General features: G+C 37.6%; 1 protein-coding gene across 1 annotated transcript in view; it reads left to right on the top strand.

Moving 5' to 3' along the window:
* atp6ap2 (ATPase H+ transporting accessory protein 2) overlaps nt 1–21,184 on the top strand; it is a 28,616-nt gene extending 7,432 nt beyond the window's left edge. The window contains exons 2-9 of the mRNA XM_028799783.2: nt 3,248–3,378; nt 10,954–11,082; nt 13,022–13,117; nt 13,786–13,923; nt 14,039–14,092; nt 16,590–16,739; nt 18,368–18,487; nt 19,860–21,184. Of these exons, the coding sequence (XP_028655616.2) occupies nt 3,248–3,378; nt 10,954–11,082; nt 13,022–13,117; nt 13,786–13,923; nt 14,039–14,092; nt 16,590–16,739; nt 18,368–18,487; nt 19,860–20,054 (1,013 nt within the window). The 3' untranslated portion in view covers nt 20,055–21,184. The remainder of the gene's footprint in view (nt 1–3,247; nt 3,379–10,953; nt 11,083–13,021; nt 13,118–13,785; nt 13,924–14,038; nt 14,093–16,589; nt 16,740–18,367; nt 18,488–19,859) is intronic.
* Nucleotides 21,185–21,473: the final 289 nt, after the last annotated feature.

Genomic DNA, 21,473 nt, shown 5'->3' with positions numbered 1-21,473 from the left:
TCGTTTAATTTACTAGTTTCTCAAATCCCATCGTAACTAAAGTAGCACGTTAAATGCTTTGTTTTGTATTTGATCTTCTATGTGTTCTATGTGTGTGAATCACTACATGTTTCCGGGCTTTCTTTTCCAACGACAGGACGCAGAATCCATTACATTCGTAATATTACAGCTCTCTGAATAATTAAAATACTGAGATGTATACGTGATATAATTTTCATGATGATAGGAGTTAAAGCATGTTATTAAACATGGGAACATGATGGTGCAGTGATTGTTTATGTCTCATGCAAGATGCTCACTGCGCCATGCGAGACCTTCAATGAAATAATTTATTGTAGCAGTATTGTCTCTTTCAAACGTACTAACTCCCAATTCCTGTCCTTACTTTTTTTTTCTCCAAATACCCAATCGCCATACAATCGGCTCTGTAATAGACGTTAAGCCATCTGTAAGCTTAGAATGCCGATTCTTCAAAACATTTAAGGAACATCGAAATATCTTCATAGTACATGTTTAATTATTCTATCCATCTATCCTTCCAGTGTTGCGTCAGCACCAGCAAGAATAAACGCAATGCAGGAACAGTCCCTGAACTAGCTAGTGCTGCGGCACCGTGTCCTCACATGTTTAATTATTAACAATATAGATTATTTAAATGATGTTAACATTTTATCTGTATAATAAACATATTTTGCTGCATTTCATCTTAAAAATGATATCATCATCATATGTAAATACGTGCTTTATAAAGTGGTTCAGGTTGTGCAATATTATAACTGCATCGCAAGTTTACAGTGAGGTAATTGTACTAATAAGTACAAATAGTTCTTGATGGACTGATTGAGTGTGTTTATAGTTCTTGGGATGAAACTGTTTCTGAACCACGAGGTCCGTACAGGAAGGGCTTTGAAGCGTTTGCCGAGTGAGAGCAGTTCAAATAGGCAGCATGGCTGAGGCATTGTGTGCTTGATGCTGTATACCGATAATTCTCTGCTGTAGATCTGTGATTCCCCACTCAGATATAGTGATATAAATACTCCGAGTGGTGCAGTGAGAGTAATATGGAAAAAGATGATCCGCTGTGGCAACCCCTAATGGGAGCAGCTGAAAGAAGAAAAAGAAGGTGCAGTGAGAGTAACAACGCTAAAGCAGCCATGCTATTTGGAATACTTTGGCTATTCCCTGGACCATTATATTGTTACAGGTATTGTAAAACTCCAGGGAAGGCAAGATATTTTTTTAAATTTATAGAATACACTTAACTTTAGAACTCAAACTCATGTGGCAAATGCATACATACCGTGTTTTTGAAAAAGTAACTTTGACTTGAAAAAATACCAAACCCATCCTTTAAATTTTGAGGTCATCAGCCTCTTCAAAGAAGCAGGACTCATCTCTAAAATAATTTGATTGCAATCACCCAGGTAAATGCTGTTCATTCCTGGTACCAGTCCAGATTTAGCTGACATTGGTTAGTGATCAGTATTAGGTGTTGTATGGGCACTGTGAATGGAATGCTACTCCGTACGTCATTGGCCCATGGTCTAAGGTACACTAACTGATAATTCAGTCGTTTGAGGAAAGATTTGATATTGGTGCTTTTGCATGATGGCTAGTCCTTACCTTGTAGGCCTCCCAGATATGTCTGAGACCTTTCCTGCAACAGCCCCTACTGGTATTCTTCCACTGTCACATTTTTGCAATCAAAATGTACAGTGATAACATCAAGCAGAACTCTGAACATCATAGAAATGAATGATTTGGTTTCTAATACTTGATACGTTGTTGGTACAACTGGCATTGTGAGGTGACAGTAGGGCAAAGTCAAATTACTGCCTACTATATGCCTGTGAGCATCTAGTGGCATGGAAGAGCAGCGGGCATGTAGATGTAAACACCTCAGCCAGGGTGGTTTTATGAAGTGAAACCTATTTCTTGCACTAAACAATAATTCAGCATTGTTGATCAAGCTCATAAAGGCATCAGCAGAAAATGTACTTAATGTTCAAGCTGTGTAGCTTTACAGATTAATTGTGAACACAGGCACAAAACCATGGCAAGCTGTAATTCTAGATTGAATTGTAACACATGAAAGGATATGTTAGCTTAGTAAAGCAATTCAGACATCTTTGAGGAGGTTCTTTAAATGATTCTAGGCCAGTACAAGTCCCCATCAATGGACAGAGTTTTAGTTATTGTGTTTTGCACGCAGAAAGATAGAAAATTTTATTTTCGTATTGCAGCCATTAAAAATGTGCACAATCCTTTGTCAGCTGCAATCTAAGGGTTAAATGTGTCATATCAGCCTTCTGTGAATAAGCAAGCCACAAAGCTGTTGTCATATATTTCCAGTGGAATGAATTAATTTATTTGTACATATGTTATATATAGTAGACAAAATGTTAGTCAGTAAACCACACACTTATGAGGATACATACATTGTAAATGTGGTGTCTTTCACCATTTGATCAATCATGTGGAAATTTCAAAACAGGAAGTGGATTTAAACAGCATATGTTGTAGTATATAGCACTGCCCATCTCAAGCTTTCTGTTGTAGAATTGTGAAATTCGTAAATTTCTTTCATACATTTGCCTGTAAGGTATGCTCATTGTTTAAATGAGTCCCATATAACGTACTAGAAGCTGGTAATTGTATGAAATCTTATGGTTTAAAAAGTTAACAAAAAAAACTGCTGTACAAGTTTCTGCAGTGCAAGTGTTGTGTGTGTGTGTGTGTTTTTTTCCTTTTATATATAACTTGTTATACATATATGCTGATTTTATATACAAAATACAAATGGAATGAACTGTTGCAAAGAGAACCTTGAAACTTCTAAAACATGTCAGTAGACGTTTGGTTTGTTGAAATGCACTTATTCCTCTCACCCTTCTAATGGTTAAAGCAGGTCCAAAAGTTGTCAACATTTAGCATTTTAATCTTCAACCTGATGAATATGTTTGTTCTTAATTGTTTTTAGGGGATTTTGAAGAATAGATGACATTTATATTGTATGCTTGTATTTTTTTAACTGTTTCCGTTCAGCTGATGTTGCAATGCAAGTAGTATAGTATTTATGGTGGATTTAAGAGTTGTAAATTGTGTGTCATATTTTATCTTCAAAGTTGCATCTCTTGTCTGACAAAATAATTATACATTTGTAAGTTCAATATGCAGTGTTTACATGAAGTGGTGATAGTACGTAAAGCACTTGCCTCCTTATCTGAACCTTCTCCTTACGTTTCAGGTGTGCTTGGAGACAGCCTCATTGTACTCAAAGCCCCTCCATATGTCCACTTTCGGGATGGCAAGTGGCCAATCTCAGGAGAAAGGATACCAGACCTGGTTGCATTAACACTGGGCTTCTCTGTGGAAGAAGTATGTAATATCACTTATTTAAATGAATCTTTTTAAACTATGTACATACTTTACAAAGTTGCAGAATGTTTAATGTTTAATAACTTTTTTAGCTCATGGGGGGGCAATACAGTAGTGTTTAATTTGACAGTATGGTGGCACAGTACTTAAAAATAGGCATACTTTAAAATGTAGTCCTTATGTGACAAAAATATACTTTGGAACTTTTGATTGTAACCGAGGCCATCTGTAAAGTTATTGCAGCTATTAAGAGATCAGCTTGTGCTCTTAATTGAAATAATTTAGCCAAGTTACCTAGGACTGGTTAACAAAACCTGCAGTTCTGTCATGTGCTTGTTCATGTATGTCCTTATTTAGCCTCTGTAGTGTTTTGCATTGTACTTTACTTCAGAATTGATGTTTACCTAAATCAAATTTGATGTCTAAAACGCAGGCATGACTTCCACTGGTCCCAGTATCTGTATAATCGGAATTCAGCATCATAAGTTTTTTTGGAAAGCTGAAGAGAGTATTTCCTTTGTAACTGCATCACACCATCTGGTTTTCTGTCTTTAAAATGAGGATCACCACCTAGTCTGCTAAGTCAGCTTTATGTTATGCAACTTGAAGAATATCCAGTGCCATGAGCATTCATTGTTGAGATTTCTGAACACCATAAGAAATATCCAAACCTAGCAGGTGCATTCAGTGCTACAACCACTGAAAAGCAAATGCACACCATGTGTATATGTACCTACTCAATCGGTATATAATTACCATTTATATTCAGGACATTTTCCTTCTTGTTAACATCCCAGTTACCCTTCCTGAGTCATTAAATGTTTTGACAGAGTCTTAGTGAACTTTCAAAAAGCCATTCTTCATGTCCTATCAAAAGTCTTTCACTTCATCTGCTGCCATGTCATTGAACTACCAGGGCCATTTGTTCAGACCAGGAGATGGTCCTCCTGACATTGCATAGAAGACCTACTACATAGAGCTAACATACCTGGTTGAACAGGTCGTAACCATTTAGGTCAAAGTTTTAAAATTTTAATAATAAATAAAATATATTGGATTAATACAGCATGATGGAAAATAGCATTTGTGCTACAAGGGCAAGTCTATGTCCAAAGGCTCTCCATACATGAAAATGACCAGGTAAGCTTTTCTGATGGTACCAAGGTGAAATACTCTATAAGACCAAATCATTTATTTGTGCATGTTTGTCTTTGTATTTGTGATTATACAAGTTTGTATGAGTGTGCCTTGCAATCAACTGACACCTGTCCAAGGTATGGTCCCATTTTACACCCATTACATCTATTGTAACCTCTGCCATATTACGGGTTTCCCCTTCAATTTTCAGTAAAGTAAAACAGAAGTAGAATGGTATGGGTCTGCATGTGAACATATGTACCACTTTATCTCCTGCCCAGGAAAACAGCTTTTTTGTATAACATAGGTGCAAGATAAAATCCGCTCTGCACAGATCTCTACTGAGTAACCTTTCTATAAGAAACAATACTTCAGTTTCCTGCCAACTGTACTCTTGCAAAACTGTTTTCAATGATGTAATTTATGTGATCTTCAAATACATTGTACACACATCCAAACACAAACTTATTTGAAGATGACTATCTCGGCTTCAAAGCAATAGAGAAATTACTCTCACTCAAGATGTGTCGTTCACAAGCCAATGTTATATTTTAGGTAAGGTCAAACTATATTAAGCCCCTTCTTTTCAGCCTTCTGAATAACCTCTAGTTCCTGTTCATTGCAGTAATGTTCCATGTCATATGAGTTTCTGTTGTCAAGATCTAGACCATATGTCTCCATCCCAAACATGCCCATCATCTGACAAATATTATACCTGTACCCCACACTTTATGTTGCCTGATTTTGTTGTACATCCATAAAATAAAGAAATTGATTACAGGTTCTTTCTGGCAAAAAATCTCCCCAGGGAGGATTATATTACCACTCCTGTAGGCAAGGTTTAAATTGCTTTTGATAAGAAGTGGATGTAGGATTTCAAAATATAAAGAATTACTGAAGCACTTTAATTGGAACACATGGGAATCCAATATTTGAAATAAAGATTAATTTAATATTAAATTGACAATTAGTGGCATCTTTTCTGATACTGAGTAAAAAATGAAAATATTGTTGCTCCTCCATTTCCTTGGAAATGTTTTGCCTTCCTTCTGGCTGCTTGGCAGTTGGTGTGTTCTGAAGCCCATGTCTACACACTTGATGGTTGTGATGCACATTGTTTTGTTTTTTTTTTTCAGGAAAACAAGTGTATACATTTAACCACTGGTTTGATTGATTAATTTATTTCTTGTAAACAGCATGAATTGATGTGCTTTTTCTTTTGAGGTAGCATAAGATCCATGCTAATTTTAAACTTATGAGGGTCGTTCAAAAAGTTTTCCGCACTTTTATATTTTCATTGGAAGCGATGAAGGCAGGAGGAGTAGTGATTGGTCATGTCTGAGCGTGTCATGTGGCTAGTTCTGTCTGGCAAGGCAGCTGCCCTTGCAGTTTACTATAAGAGTTGTCACCCTGTGGTGAAGATGGCTGCAAAACTTTTATAAATTGCACCAAGGAAGAACAGTGTTCTGTCACAAGCTTTTTGTGAGCAGAAGGTGTGCCTGGAGCACAAAATTGTCTCCGCATATATGGTCAGTATGGGGATAAAGTTCTCTCATGTAGAGTCGTTTATGAGTGGATTGAAATGTTCGAAAATGACCTTACTAGTGCGACGGATGCAGAGCGCTCTGGACATCCAGCTACAGCCATGACCACGAGGATTGAAGAAAGAGAACCCTGATGTGAAAGTAGCAGTGCATCAGTGGCTACACGCTCAACCAAAAACATTTTTTTGCTGATGGCATTAAAAAGTTGGTATGACGCTGGGAAAATTGCATCACAAAGGAAGGTGACTATGTAGAAAAGTGATGTCATTTGTTTTTGAAATTCTTAATAACTAGAGTTTAAAAAAAAAAAAAAAAAAAAATGCGGAAACATTTTGAACGTCCCTTGTATATTTTAATTTACAGCTTTCCACAAACTTTAAATAATCACAAAACAGCCAAGCAAACATAACACTTAATTTAAACATAAAGGAGTGATTTATAAATTTGGTTCACCTTGTACTATATTAAAAACACTACATCACATTATTTAAAGTTTTACCTTTTGAATGTAATTGTTTTTTGAAAATATACACTTATGTCAAATCTGACTGCGATACACTCCAAAAAACTTCGCACAGTCCAGTGTTTACCATGGTGTAACATCACCATTTCTTTTCAAAACACTTCATGGGTGATAGGATACTGAAAACAAAAGTTGGTTACATTTAGCAATCATATGTATTCCCTCATTCATCCATTATGAAGGTCTTCAGTTGGTTAATTGTACTTCGCTGTTGTATTTTGCACTTCATAATGTACCTCATATTATCAATCAAAGACAGATCAGGACTGTGGGCAGGCTAATCTATTACCCGCACTTTCTGTTTATGTAGTCGTGTAGTTGTAATCCAGGCAGAATGTGGTTTGGCATAGACCTGCTGGACCTGAAAAAGATGGCATCTGGATGGCAGCATCTGTTGCTGAAAAATGTGTACAGTGCATGTCTTTCTGTGGTGTCCTCACAGATAAACAGATTATCTATGCCATGGGCACCGACACACCACCATACCATCACAGACAGGACAGTGGCTTTTGGAAAAAACACTGGGAACAGCTTGGATGGTCCTTTTCCTGTTTGGCCCAGAGAACACGGTTTCTTTTTTTTTGGGGGGGGGGGGGTATTTCTGGCTTCTGTTTTGCACAGCAAAGCCTTAACTTGCATTGGTGAATGCAGCAGTAAATATTGTTGACACACAAAGGTTTCCAAAGCATTCCCATGCCTGTGTCATTATATCCATTACAGCTGCACAACCGTTTTTAAGCCATTGACGTCTGAGGAAATGGAGATCATGCACATTTAAAAGTGGTTTTCGGTCTCTCCCTTGATGCACTGAAATTTGACCTGATTCCTTGAATCTTTTAATTATATTGTGCACCGTACAGGGTGAAATGCCCAAAATCCTACCAATTTGACTTTGGGAAACATTGTTTAAAGTGCTTGATTATTCAGTGAAACATCTGTTAGCAAATTGGCAAACCTTGGCCCATCCATACTCTTGAAGGACTAGGCCATTTTTGGATGCTGCTAATACAGGTTCTGGTCATAAAATTAGAATATCATGACAAAGCTGATTTATTTCAGTAATTCCATTCAAAAAGTGAAACTTGTATATTAGATTCATTCATTACACACAGACTGATGTATTTCAAATGTTTATTTCTTTTAATGTTGATGATTATAACTGACAACTAATGAAAGTCCCAAATTCAGTATCTCAGAAAATTAGAATATAAATTTAGACCAATGCAAAAAAAAAGGATTTTTAGAAATGTTGGCCAACTGAAAGGTATGAACATGAAAAGTATGAGCATGTACAGCACTCAATATTTAGTTGGGGCTCCTTTGGCCTGGATTACTGCAGCAATGCGGCGTGGCATGGAGTCGATCAGTCTGTGGCACTGCTCAGGTGTTATGAGAGCCCATGATGCTCTGATAGTGGCCTTCAGCTCTTCTGAATTGTTGGGTCTGGCGTGTTGCATCTTCCTCTTCACAATACCCCATATATTTTCTATGGGGTTAAGGTCAGGCAAGTTTGCTGGCCAATCAAGAACAGGGATACCATGGACCTTAAACCAGGTACTGGTAGCTTTGGCACTGTGTACAGGTGCCAGGTCCTGTTGGAAAATGAAATGTGCATCTCCATAAAGTTCGTCAGCAGCAGGAAGCATGAAGTGCTCTAAAACTTCCTGGTAGACGGCTGCGTTGACCTTGGACCTCAGAAAACACAATGGACCAACACCAGCAGATGACATGGCACCCCAAACCATCACTGACTGTGGAAACTACACTGGACCTCACGCAGTGTGGATTCTGTGCCTCTCCTCTCTTCCTCCAGACTCTGGGACCTCAGAGAACATAACTTTGGACCACTCAGAAGCAATCCAAAGGCGAGACGCTTCTGACGCTGTCTCTTGTTCAAGGGTGGCTTCACACAAGGAATAAGACAGCTGAAACCCATGTCTTGCATACATCTATGCGTGGTGGTTCTTGAAGCACTGACTCCAGCTGCAGTCCACTCTTTGTGAATCTCCCCCACATTTTTGAATGGGTTTTGTTTCACAATCCTCTCCAGGGTGCGGTTATCCCTATTGCTTGTAAACTTTTTCTACCACATCTTGTCCTTCCCTTCGCCTCTCTATTAATGTGCTTGGACACAGAGCTCTGTGAACAGCCAGCCTCTTTAGCAATGACCTTTTGTGTCTTGCCCTCCTTGTGCAAGGTGTCAATGGTGGTCTTTTGGACAACTGTCAAGTCAGCAGTCTTCCCCATGATTGTGTAGCCTACAGAACTAGACTGAGAGACCATTTAAAGGCTTTTGCAGGTGTTTTGAGTTAATTAGCTGATTAGAGTGTGGCACCAGGTGTCTTCAATATTGAACCTTTTCACAATATTCTAATTTTCCGAGATACTGAATTTGAGACTTTCATTAGTTGTCAGTTATAATCATCAAAATTAAAAGAAATAAACATTTGAAATACATCAGTCTGTGTGTAATGAATGAATCTAATATACAAGTTTCACTTTTTGAATGGAATTACTGAAATAAATCAACTTTGTCATGATATTCTAATTTTATGACCAGCACCTGTATACCATAACATAATTGCCTCACCTGTTTTGGAATGTGTTGCAGGCATCAATTCCATGATAAAACATATCTTTAAAAAAAGTTGATGAGGTTAAACATGAAGGACATTGTCTTTATACTGTTTTTGTTTAAGAATTTATCAAAGTAAATTTAGCATTAGCAGTTTTATTACCATTTTCCCAACTGTCCCACCATTTTTGAATATTCTTATACCATAGATTGGGCACTCTGGAGCAGACCCCATACCTGGAAAGATACCAGTATAGTCCAGGTAATGGGCAGCAAGGGGTTTTATTCATGTAATTTAACAAGGTGGCCACAATACCAATGATAAAGAAAATAACAAAAGTGTTCCCCACTGGGCCTTCTAGTACTCCATTAGGGGTGTCTTATCAGAGTATTAAACCAAAGTGCTCCTTGTCTGGCTTCATCTTCCTCAACAGACTGGCATTATTTTACCTCCATACCAGATCAGTTCTCGTCCCTGCCCCTCTTCAAATTCCTACTTGTTTTGTACAATGACAGATTTGTGGACTTTTTGAGAAGACTTGGAGCCATTTTCTACCATTGTATAAGCATAGGTTACTTAGGCCTTTGCATGTAAACCAGTAACCCATTCACCCTGAACTCAACATTCTTCATGCATTCCAACGTCAGATGTCTGAACTGACTTTGCTTTAACTTCATTGGTGGATATGCATGTATTCCTTCATATTGTGTCCTTGAGTGCTGTATGGTAAAGATCTCTATTATCTCTACCGTTACACCTACCTTTGTCACAGGGTTTCATGCAAGACCCTGTAGATAAGTTGCCAAGGCATGTAAAGGAGCTTTACTTTGTGCTTCCATCTGACATGTGGTAGCCTTGAGGAACTGGACTTTTTCAAGTAATCCGTTAGTGGCTTCATAGGCTCCTTAAGCTTTTGGACATTGCTGCCTAGCCCACTTCAGTGTAGATAAATCTGTCCTTGTCAAGGCAACATTCTTAAGGTGTGCCTCAGCTACCTCTGGGAAGTCTTCTAGGCTGGGCAAGTGAATGTCTTCAGGAAACTGCCTGCTTCTAACAACACTATCAGTACTGTTTTTCCCAGTTTCTTTATGGAGGTGGGATATCCCGTCCAATCCTGTGGTTTATGGGAATTGGAGTCCTCAGGTGGATAGTGTGTTCTGGTTAAATGATAAGATTGTGTCACTAAAAAATGTACATAAATACTCCCACTTTCCCTTATGGATCTACACTATCATCACTATCATGTTGGGCCATAGAGGATCACTGCCATTTCCTTAGAGGATCACTGTCATTTCCTCTACTTATCAACTGTCTCTAAATTTGTGTCATCTGGGCTTTTATTAGTAGACTATTATTGTGTCCTAGGAGTGCCGTATCATCTATGGATTTATGTGTGGACACCACTTCTGCTGTTAAATGGGGAATCTTGGCAGCTTTGATCGCACTGACTTTCCAGTTCTCCACTCTTCTTCACTATGCTCTTTGACTTGCAAGTGACATAACAAAAATGAATTGGAGGTTAATACTGTAATTAAACTTTTGTCATTGACATCTCTTTTATGTTTTCTCCTAAGCCTGATGCATATGATGTATTAGTTCTCGACAAAAGCACTAACTATGTCCATAAATAAAACAGAAATGTGCTGCATAACTCTTCCCCCAATGTACCCTAAAAGTCCCATGTATTACAGGCTTCTTAGAAGCGCTATCCCTTTAAATTTTCTTTGGCTTTTCTGCATTTTGCACTTTATATCAAATTCAGGTTCACAAAAATATTTTTTTTATTTTTCTGCAGGACCTGGGATGGCCTGGTTTGCAGGTTGGAAGCCTGTTCCATCGGCCTCGTTCCAATATTGTCATTGTGGTCAGGGGAGTGAGTGAACTTGAGCTGGCCCAGTCTGAAGCTTCATATCCTATTGAGAATGTAAGAATCTGTTTCCTATATCTGTGTCATGCTTGAGTTCATGGAGCTTTAGTTTTTAATCACACATGTATGTGCACCTCTTCATCAACCCCGTGGTGCAATTCGCTGCCATTCTTTTTAATAGGCATTGAGTTACTTCATAACCCACAGTGTCTACTGTGAATATAACATGTATTCATTGTACAAAACTAACATTGCACTGTAGTCATAGGTTTTAAATATAAAGATAACTATAGAAATCAAGTGCATAACCTATGCCGTTTGTATTTGTTTAGTTCATATGCAGATGTATGAAAGTAACAATATGTAGATAAGACAACACTATCTGGGGCCAGTAGGCCAGCATCTGTAGTTCTGAGGGTGTGAACACTTCAGTTGGCTTTTTTTACCCAGCACCATGTCTCCCACACATACATCATACATCTACCAGCATTAGTGCTACATAAAGCTTCATTCAGTGCCTCTTACTTGGTAGAATTTGCACATTCTTTCTGTGTCTGCATGCAGTTTTTTTCTCGGTACTCTGGTTTTCCACCCACCTTACTAAGACATGTCTTGAATTAATTAATAAGTCCTGTTCTGTCAAGTGGGGATATGTGCATGTGTGGGCCCTCTGATGGGCTGCCACCTTTTGTTTCCTGCTTTGCACCTGATATTGCTGGTATAAATACTAGCCCCCATGATGCTGAACTAGATTAAATGGATTACAGGGTGTATAGTCCTGTCCTATAGCAGATTAACCACAATTACCAGTCTTATTCTCTAAAATATTAGTGAAAATTGTTTACTGAATATCTATATGTTATATTATAAATAAAAAAGAAAGTCAATGTTCAAATTGTGTCCTTGACAAATATATGAGCAAATACCTTAAGTTAACAAGCTTAATGCCACCATTTGGAAAAAACATAATTGTCCTAGTGGAAAATTAAAGTATAAAGAACATCTGAAATATTTTTTTGGGCAGCGAGGCAATTCTTTAGTGGTCATATAACCCTTGAAGCTCTTTTAGAATCAAAGGGTAAATTCAAGCAATAAGCATGAAGCCTCCTCATGTTAGACATGCAAATTTCCCTTTAAGCAAAACAATCCAACCAATCAATTTTCAGGCAGTAAAAGAAATTGTAACCAGTTTCTTGCTGTACTTTTTATTTTTGTTTTCCTGGCAATAACAATTGTTTTTTTCTCTTCTCTGCTTAACACATTTGGTCATGAATTAATTGTATGGGTTTCATTTCTTGATGGGTGCTTTCGTTTATATATAGAGTTAAAATCTCCTGAAGTGTGCCAAATCATTTTAGTGATACACAATAAGCATAGTGAAGTCTGCTGCTGACTTACACTTAAATTATTGGATATCATAGATAGATAGATACACACACACACACATACATACCTTATTGATCCAGAGGGAAATTTAAGTAAATTAAGTATGTGTAACTTAATTAAAATATTCTTATTTTTTATGTACTAGTATCCTTCATATAGTAACGCAAAGAATTCCTACAGTTCACAGTAACATACTGAAAAAACATTATGGAACTACAACAGCAACTTATAATCTTCCGCACCATAATTAGAGTGTATGTTTTGTTTATTTACCAGACAGATTGTAATGTACTCTCATAAGCATTTTCATTTCTTGTTCCATTGTCCATCACTTCTGAGCTCACCCAATAATGTCAACAGGCATAACAGTCTGTTATACCTAATTCAATACATTTTTTTATTTTTTATTTTTAATTGGTAATTCAATGATTAACTGAGTTGACTGCATCAAATAAATAAATAAATGTCCAAGTTGAAATAGAGGCTTAATTGACAAGTTAAAGGTAGAGGTACTAAATACATGCAAATTAAGTTATAAAAAATAAAAATGTATTCGGAAGGGCTTGAGTATATTCAGTTGTGATTAATAACTACCTTCTCTGCTCTACAGGCTGTTCCCATTTCTCTTGATGGAGTCGCAAACACTGTGCATTCTATGTTCTCTGAAGACACCCCTGTTGTGTTACAGCTGACTCCAAGTGAAGAGGTGTGCTTTTTGATATTCCATAAATAGAATTGTTTAGTATGTACTTGAGCTTCACATTTCTAATCAGAGAGCTGGATGGTGGCTCAGTGATTAGTACTGATACCTCACAGATCTGGCTGTTGGGGTTTAAATTATGTATCTAGTCATTGTTATTGTGGAGTTTGCACATTCTGCATGTGTCTCCCCAAACCCCCAGCAACTTGTGTTCCTTCACATCCCACAGATATGTATGTTAGGTTACCTGCAAGTCCTGTGGTAGGCTAGTGTCACGGTTGATGCTTCCAGGGAGGGCTTCAACCACACACAACCCTGGACTGGATTAAGTGAACTTAGTAACGTTATGTTATTTTTAATATGAAGTCATCGTAGTAGCTATGATTTGGGTTTTCTATCCAATCATTGCTAACTGTAAATGATTCTTTCCATTTTACTGTGCTCATTACATAGCAAGGTTGTAAAGATGATAATCACATGGTTTCCTTGGTAAGTCCAGCATAATCACTCCTGAACAAGTCATCTGCCCGATTCTAAATGCATTTTAAAAGTATGGAATTCAAAAACTAGAATAGTTTTTTTTTTTTTTTTTTGGCAGTTTGTTGTTATTTTAGTGTATCACATTGGAATATCGTGCATTGAATAAAATAAATTGTGTACTTTTTTTTTTGCAGAGGATTTATATGGTGGGGAAAGCCAATACTGTGTTTGAAGACTTGCCTGTGACATTACGACAGATCAGAAATCGAATTTTCCAAGAGAATTCTGTGTTCAACTCTCTCATGCCAAACTCATTGAGCCGAAATAGTGAGGTGAGCAACTGGTCCATTGGTTATTAACAGCAACACCAGTGAAGGCCAGTGCCGTTGCCTTTCTGTTTTTTTTAATTTAACAGACAAATAAGCATGTTCTTTGCTCCCTTTCCAGGTGGATCTGCTGTTTCTGTCTGAACTCCAGGTTCTACATGATATGACCACTCTGGTAAGCCTGGTAGATTTTGTGTATTGTAGGCCAGGGTCTATCAACTGAGCAAATTCAGCTCATGTTGTGGAACACTATAAATGGAGGAAGGCTGCTATTTTTAATAGTATAGTCAAAATCAGTCTGAGTTATAGAATTTTGTCAAGATCACTGCACTGCTTATGCTTTATTTTTACTGTGTTGTTTTTATATATCTTGTGGCCAGGTGCAAGAATGAAAAGTTGGGACACCAGCTGGGCCGTCATGTTTAATATGAATGTCCAAACAAAAAAATCATGTCTTTAGGCAGCAAAGCAAGTGGCTACTTGAGCACAATGACAAAAAACAATAAGCTGTCTTGGGCTATCAAAAAGCAAGGGTTGTTGCTGGGAAATGACACCTCCTTCTGGGCAGTTGGGCTTCTTATAGTGTGGAAACCAGAAGGGGTGGAGCTAAGTGACCTCACTGGGAGGTTTCTCAGTGCTGCAGGTACAGAAGAACCGAATGTTTGCAACAGTGTCTCCTCTCACCCCCAGCTGGTTGTCATATACCTCAATTCAGCCTGTGAGGAGATCCTCCAACACGCATGTGTGACAATCTGTAAAGACTTAAATCTCAGCTTTTTTTTGTGGTTGATTTCATGTGGCATTTGATTTTAAAGGCATAATTTCGTAGAGGTTGCTGTACACACAGTAATGCTGACATTGTATTATTTTTTTGATATTTATCATTGTGTGTCCCCGTTTTTATCTTGCAAATATTTTATCCTATTTTATGTCCTTCAATGAGATTTCACTTGGAAATTCTCATTAGTCGAGCTTTTCAGCCTTCTTTATAATATGCAAGGCCATGGAGATCCATAGTCTGTTCAAGAACTATTTTTATAAGAGAGAAATTTCAAAGTCTAAAAGAAAATAACTGCTATTTTTAAAATCTATACTTTGCTGTGGTGTAAGGGCTTGCAGGCTTCAATGTTCATTAGAGGTTTATTGTCCCTTGACCCATCAGGTCACCCATATAAACTTTTGAGTGGATTGGTCGGACAAAGCAGTCCAAATATTTGACACTCATGTTGGTTCAAAAACAACAAAAGAAAAAACTTCCCCTGAAAAGGGATGTTATAATCCACACTGGAGTCATGCTTGAGTAACCAGTTGGTCAGGTAACTCGAGGAGCCTAATCAAGGTCAAGATAAAGAAGTCACCGTAATGGCTCACCCAACAAGGAGAAGAATAGTGGTCAAGTTTGTGATTAGTCTTAACAAACATGTGTACATAGATCCAGACAGATTACATCTGGACAGTCATAGCTGGAATGAGGAGAACATTAGAGAAGTTCTCTACATTTGGAAGAAAGATGCCACTTGGTGTGTGGGTGTGTGTGTGTGTGCCCTGCGGTGGGCTGGCGCCCTGCCCGGGATTTGTTCCTGCCTTGCGCCCTGTGTTGGCTTGGATTGGCTCCAGCAGACCCCCGTGACCCTGTGTTAAGATCTAGCAGGTTGGATAATGGAAAGATGGAGGAAAGGCTTAAGGAGCCATACATTGTAAGTATCTTAGTTAATGCATCTTATTGGTCAAAGTCCATACTATAATCACCACAATAGAGATGTTGTGGAAAGAACTCAATTAAGCAGTTCATGCTGAAGTACCAACCACCATTTACGAATTAAACAGTTTTACAACAAGAGCCATCAAAAATTTCTGTAGTTATGTGAAACACTGACATTGAGAAAGAGTATGACTGAATTTATAATAAGTATTTGGTGGCCATCACTGCATTTAAATATGGCTAAAAAAAAAAAAAGTGTAAGTAAGAGATTGCTTTTTCACATGGCGCCTATTGGTGTTAGGTAATTTCATGAATTAATAAATAACAGATTTAAAAAAAAAATACAATAAACAAGTGCCTATGTTGCATATTAGATTTTTACATGAAGACTTTGAAACATTTTGTGTCAGAACTAGAGCAAATCTAGAAAGAGGCAAGCAGTTTATGGCACTGAATTTTGGTGGTTATTGAAAGCCAAGCCAAACAAACTTTTATGGCAAAAATAACAATGTTAGGAACAACTTTGGAGTGGGAGACATTTTAGAAAAAACAATGTAAATTCTCATATCATACATTAGAGACTGATTGATATTATAAGAAGTGTTTAGATGCTGTTTCCCAGCTGAAAGAATGCAACACTATTGGTGGAACTAAAAGAGTTTTGTATATTTTTGTACTCGCTGAGTTTCTATTAAATAAATGTTTCTTAAGTAAATAAAGCAGTAAGGTGTATTTGCATTATGTATGTCTATTTTGCAGGGTGACGTCATTAAATACTGGAGTTGAGCTAATAATTGTTTTAATTATTTACACATTAGATATAAATTAACACACACTAAACTGAGTAAACACTAAATACATTGTTTTCATTTTCTTTTCTAATAAAAAAACAAGCTATTACACTGAAGGCCTTACTCCTCTACAGTAGATAACAGTTGTAATCATTTGCATTTTTGATTTGTTTTTTTAGCTGTCCCGGCATAAGCATTTGGCAAAGGATCATTCCCCAGATCTATATTTCCTGGAAATGGCTGGTTTGGAGGAGATTGCCAAGCATTATGGCCCTGAATCGGATCAGTTTAAGGAAGCTACTCAGATACTTGCTAGTCAACTGCAAAAGGTATGTGTTGTAGATGTGTATTTTTGTGTTTTATTAATAACTAGCCACAGTACCTATCGAGGACAGGTAACAGAAGAATTCAAAACCGTTTGTTATCTGTTACCCTATATATACTTTCAGCATCTTTCCTTGGTATTCACATGTGTGAATCTCTTTTCACCGGTGCTTCCTTTCTCAAGCACGTTCCTATAAAACCTGCTTCTCTAACTCTGTCATTATTTTCGAGGTGCCTCCACTTCCTGTCTGGTTTTATACTTTCCATCTTTAAAGTCGACTTTCAGTGTGCCTCCTATGCCTTTACACATCCTCTTTGTATCTCACACTCTCACTTCCTGTTTCTTCGCATCACCAAAGCCAAACTAAGCAGTCAGATTGATCTGAGAGACTGGACACACAGACCTTGGTGTTTTATTATATACAGTATAACGTTTGACTGCATACGTATATACGTTTCGTGGTCAGGTGCGGTAATGACAGACTCAAAGGCAGTGAAATGTTAACCAGGTTGTCAAACAAAAATGGAAAAAAGATAACGTAAACAGCGCTTCTTGGCACTTTCCTCTTCTTAGGCTTACAAAAAGGTTTAGGGTGGTTTGGTTTCAACTGAGTTCTGTCCTGCAGCTTCTGCTAGGACGTCTGGGATTTATGTCGACGGGATCAGAAGGGGTGGTGCTACTTTCCCTCACCGGGCAGGTTCTCAGCACTCTGAGGGAAGAAAGAGAAGACAGAATTAGTGGCAATGCCCCCTCATTGCCCCGGCAGGTTATTACATACCGCAACAGAGCCTGTGAGGGAGTCCACCGACGCATGTGTGTGGCAGTGTTAATACCCAACCTAGGGTTGTTTTTGGCACATTTATTACACTAGCACTTTGAGCATATTTATCTCTTAAAACAGGTTTTTTTTTGGTTCATTGACGTTTCTCTTCAGGTTGCTTCAGTAATTCAGAATTAATATACATTTCAGAAAGAACATGTGCATTTTCACACTTCATTGTTGTGCATTTACATTTTTTACATGGCAGACTGGTGACACAGGACAGGAACAGCATCATAGTAGGAAACGTATACCAGCAGAGATCATACAGAATAAAGGCTACCACTAGAGGATGATATGCCATTTATATGTATGGGATGCCTGGAATGGCTAAAGACAGGAGTACTCTGATGCTAGAGTGTGAGTTAGGTGCCAGGACAGTAGCAGAAAACATGGCATTCACCAGGTAACACCCATCCCTCCTAATAGTCAGAGAGCAAGGCCATAGAGGGCTGGCAGTGGGCAACACATAGTCCTAGGCAGGGACCCAGTTGTTATTTTAAGTGGTGAGGTCTTCTTGGTGTTTGCTTATTATTTTTTTTTGTTTGTTTTTTGTTTGTTTATTTTTTTACCCTTGGTCATTTTGCTGTTTTTCTGGGGGTTGAGAGGACTATTAACATAGTCTCATCGGGGCAAAAGCATAGTTAAATATTTGGGGCTGAAAAATTGAATGGGTTTATGGGGTATTTTTTATATGAAGAATGCAAGTGATGGTCTTGTCATTTGAGTATGTAAACAATTTATTGTTCAGTTTCTTCTTGAGATTTAATTATTATTTTTCTTATAATGTAATTGCTTTGTTCTTTGATCAGTTTGCAGATAACATCTTCAGCATTTACAATAACAATTCGGTGGTGGAGGTTCTGACTGTGAAGACATTTGAAACGCCTTTTGTTAGAAAAACACGGTCAATTCTGGAATCAGTACAGATCGTGAGTACTCCAGATGTAAAAGTTCAGTTGCTGATTTATCTGTGGGTAGAATATAACATTCGAAGTCCGGCAGCAAAGAGTGGCAGTCCAGGTCTTGGAGGGGCACAGCAGCTGCATTTTCTTAGAAGCAAATTCTGGCTGTTAATGGAGTTCATTTAAGCGGATTGGTGCTTTGGCTTGCTGCAGTCTCAGAAAATGCTAATGATGCTGGTTTTACTTCTCTATGAATTCAAAAATGTGTGTTATGGCCACAATCTTATTTTTAGATTACTTTAGTGCATTTGTTTTTGTTTTCTGAACCAATTAATTAAAAATAAGGTGTTCCCATTACTACTTTGAGAGCAACTTTAACCAAATGAGGTTTTTTTTTAAATATGTAAACATTAACTATTGAGTTGTACAATGAGGGAGGAAATTAAAAGTACAAGTTCTAAACTAAAGAATTGGTTGCACTTAGCATTTTAAAATGTACTGCCTTTCTGCTTGTCACCAGGCTGTACATTCCCTTTGAAAAGATTAAGCTATGTGCTTGCCAGCCACCATGCCTCTTCTGACCAGTCATGGAGTGGACAGTGCCCAAAACTGATATCTAAGACAGCAGTGGTAAACCCATCTCTAATATTTAATACACTCAAGTCTGTCTAATATTTTCATAATTTTAAGCTGCTTTGAAGTCTATACATGATAGACTTCCAAAATCAACAAGCATGCTCAGTAACCGTGAGAACCAGCTTCCATTTCATGTGGCTGATCAAAAACCTGTGCAACTGATCTGAGTGAAGAAATGGAGGATATCCTGTAGTTTGCTGAACACTGAGGCCAAATTCAGTTAAGGAAACCTTGTCTGCATGAATATCCTCTTCTCTGTGAAGTTATTGTTAATATTTCTAACATGGCATTTTCTTAGAACTTCTCTCACTGAATTTTTAGTTATAGCCATGCAGCCCTGAGGCCATATTGTCAGATGGTAAGTCACAAGATTGCCAATTCAGTCTTTGCCACTGACTTATGGAGCCCTGAGCAAATCACTTAACCTTCCAGCTCTCAAAATGAAGAAACATGGAAAGAACAGTAGTGTGATTTGCACGTTGTATAGATAAATACAGGTGAATCTAGTTTGCTGTCTGGAAGTCAGATTTTAAGTGTTTTCACATTAAGTCTGACCAGCTTTATGGTATTTCTGGAGGACATTTGGTGGGTTCATTTGCATCGGACAGTGTATGTAGTGATTGAGGAACTGGAATTTGATTGTGGTGTTTATTGTTTGAGTTTTCTTGCTCTTTGCTTAAGTTGTAAAAGTTAAAGCTGTTTTGGGGTATTTGTAATAATGTGTAAATTTAAGAATATAACCCATCTTACATTTTTATTTCAGAGTAACCCCGGAAGCCCGTATAACCTTGCCTACAGTTACAATTTTGAGTATTCAGTCATCTTTAACATCATCCTCTGGATCATGATTGCTCTTGCTCTGGCTGTCATAGTCATCTCTTATAACCTGTGGAATATGGATCCTGGTTATGACAGCATAATTTACCGGATGACCAATCAGAAGATCCGCATGGATTAGCTTTCAGCATTCTTCACATTTCCACATACAACAAAATAAGGCGGTCTTGTCAGTTACGTTGGCAGTACGGTGGGGCCTTTTATTCCTGTTTTGTTTCTCATGTGCTTAAGTCTGGGTGGGGGGGAGTGCAGTAATGTGTCTTCCAAGAACAGTGCAGATCCTCTGTATTTCTTGGGTTCAGAATATAGAGCTGGAAAATAAAATTTTAAGTTCCCTGGAATCCAGGAAATTCTTAATTTACTGTATTTAAGAAAAAAATGTTTTCAATTCTTTTAATGTTGACTCATTCAAAAACATAAAAACTACACAGGTGTTTCAAAAAAGACAAAAGCCATAATTTTTATAGTGCAAAAAAATGAACACGAGTTTCCGTTATTAAAGAGGCAAATCTGGGGGCTGCAGTATTCATTTGAATTAAGATTATTGTGATTGAATTACTTTGCTACAGGTGCAAGTTTTCTTGAGTACTTTTGGTCTAAATAAAAGGTCCCACCTTAAGTACGGGTTTTGAATAATTCCATGGTGAGGTTTCGGGGAGGCATCTTGTTAGATTATTTTTAAGTGTTTTGGTGGTTCTTACATGAGGTGATGTAACTATTTTTGTTTTTTCCCTTCAAAAATCTTTATTTTTTAATGCTTTTTGCACTGAAAAAGACAGGTGCAGTTTAGTTTGTCCAGTTTGTTTCTGAAGCTTTGTGAGAGAAGTGGACAATTCCTCTGGTGTTGTAAATGTTTGTTCACAAACAAAATAGTGTAATTGTCTAATTTTAATTTAAGAATTCAAAACTTTGTATATATTGCAATATATATATATATATATATATATATATATAAATAGCCATGAGGCTAATATGGACTTGTGTTCGCCTCCTTACACTCTGATATTATTCATCCCAGTTTGATCATAGAGTCCATTAAGATACCACTGGGCTCATTTCTTTGTCCTTGAAGTAACTGTAAGCAATGGATGTGTACATCACATGGGTGAGTCTGTTCCGATGGTCTCTTAAAACTCATACTGGGGGGATGCCAAATTGATCAACTTTAAACTTGTGTTTTGGCCATGTTTAGGATGTGCTGCAAAATTCCTGTAAAATTTTTATGTTAAATAAACTAATGGCCATTAACTACGTTTTTTCTCTCTCTTTTATTACTGACAAGTACAGATTTTTGCAGTTATCTCAAAGGAATCCTCCTAGCATGCCATCCAGAACCAGAATAATAAGAATTCAGACCACCCTCCATTGTATAAACTTGCCTAATCTGGTTGTAGGCTCATGAACATCTGGAGCCTGTGCTGGCAGCATCTAAGCAGGACTCATCCCTGGATTGTGCCAAACCACCACTGTTTAGAAAACAAAGGAACTTTATATGTGCCTTGTCATATTTAATTAAATGGACTCAAAATATAAACACTTG

This window comes from Erpetoichthys calabaricus, chromosome 4 (assembly GCF_900747795.2).
Source record: "Erpetoichthys calabaricus chromosome 4, fErpCal1.3, whole genome shotgun sequence".
Lineage (NCBI taxonomy): Eukaryota > Metazoa > Chordata > Cladistia > Polypteriformes > Polypteridae > Erpetoichthys > Erpetoichthys calabaricus.
The sequence above is the reverse complement of the archived record's forward strand: the minus strand, read 5'-3'. Positions and strand labels throughout refer to the sequence as shown.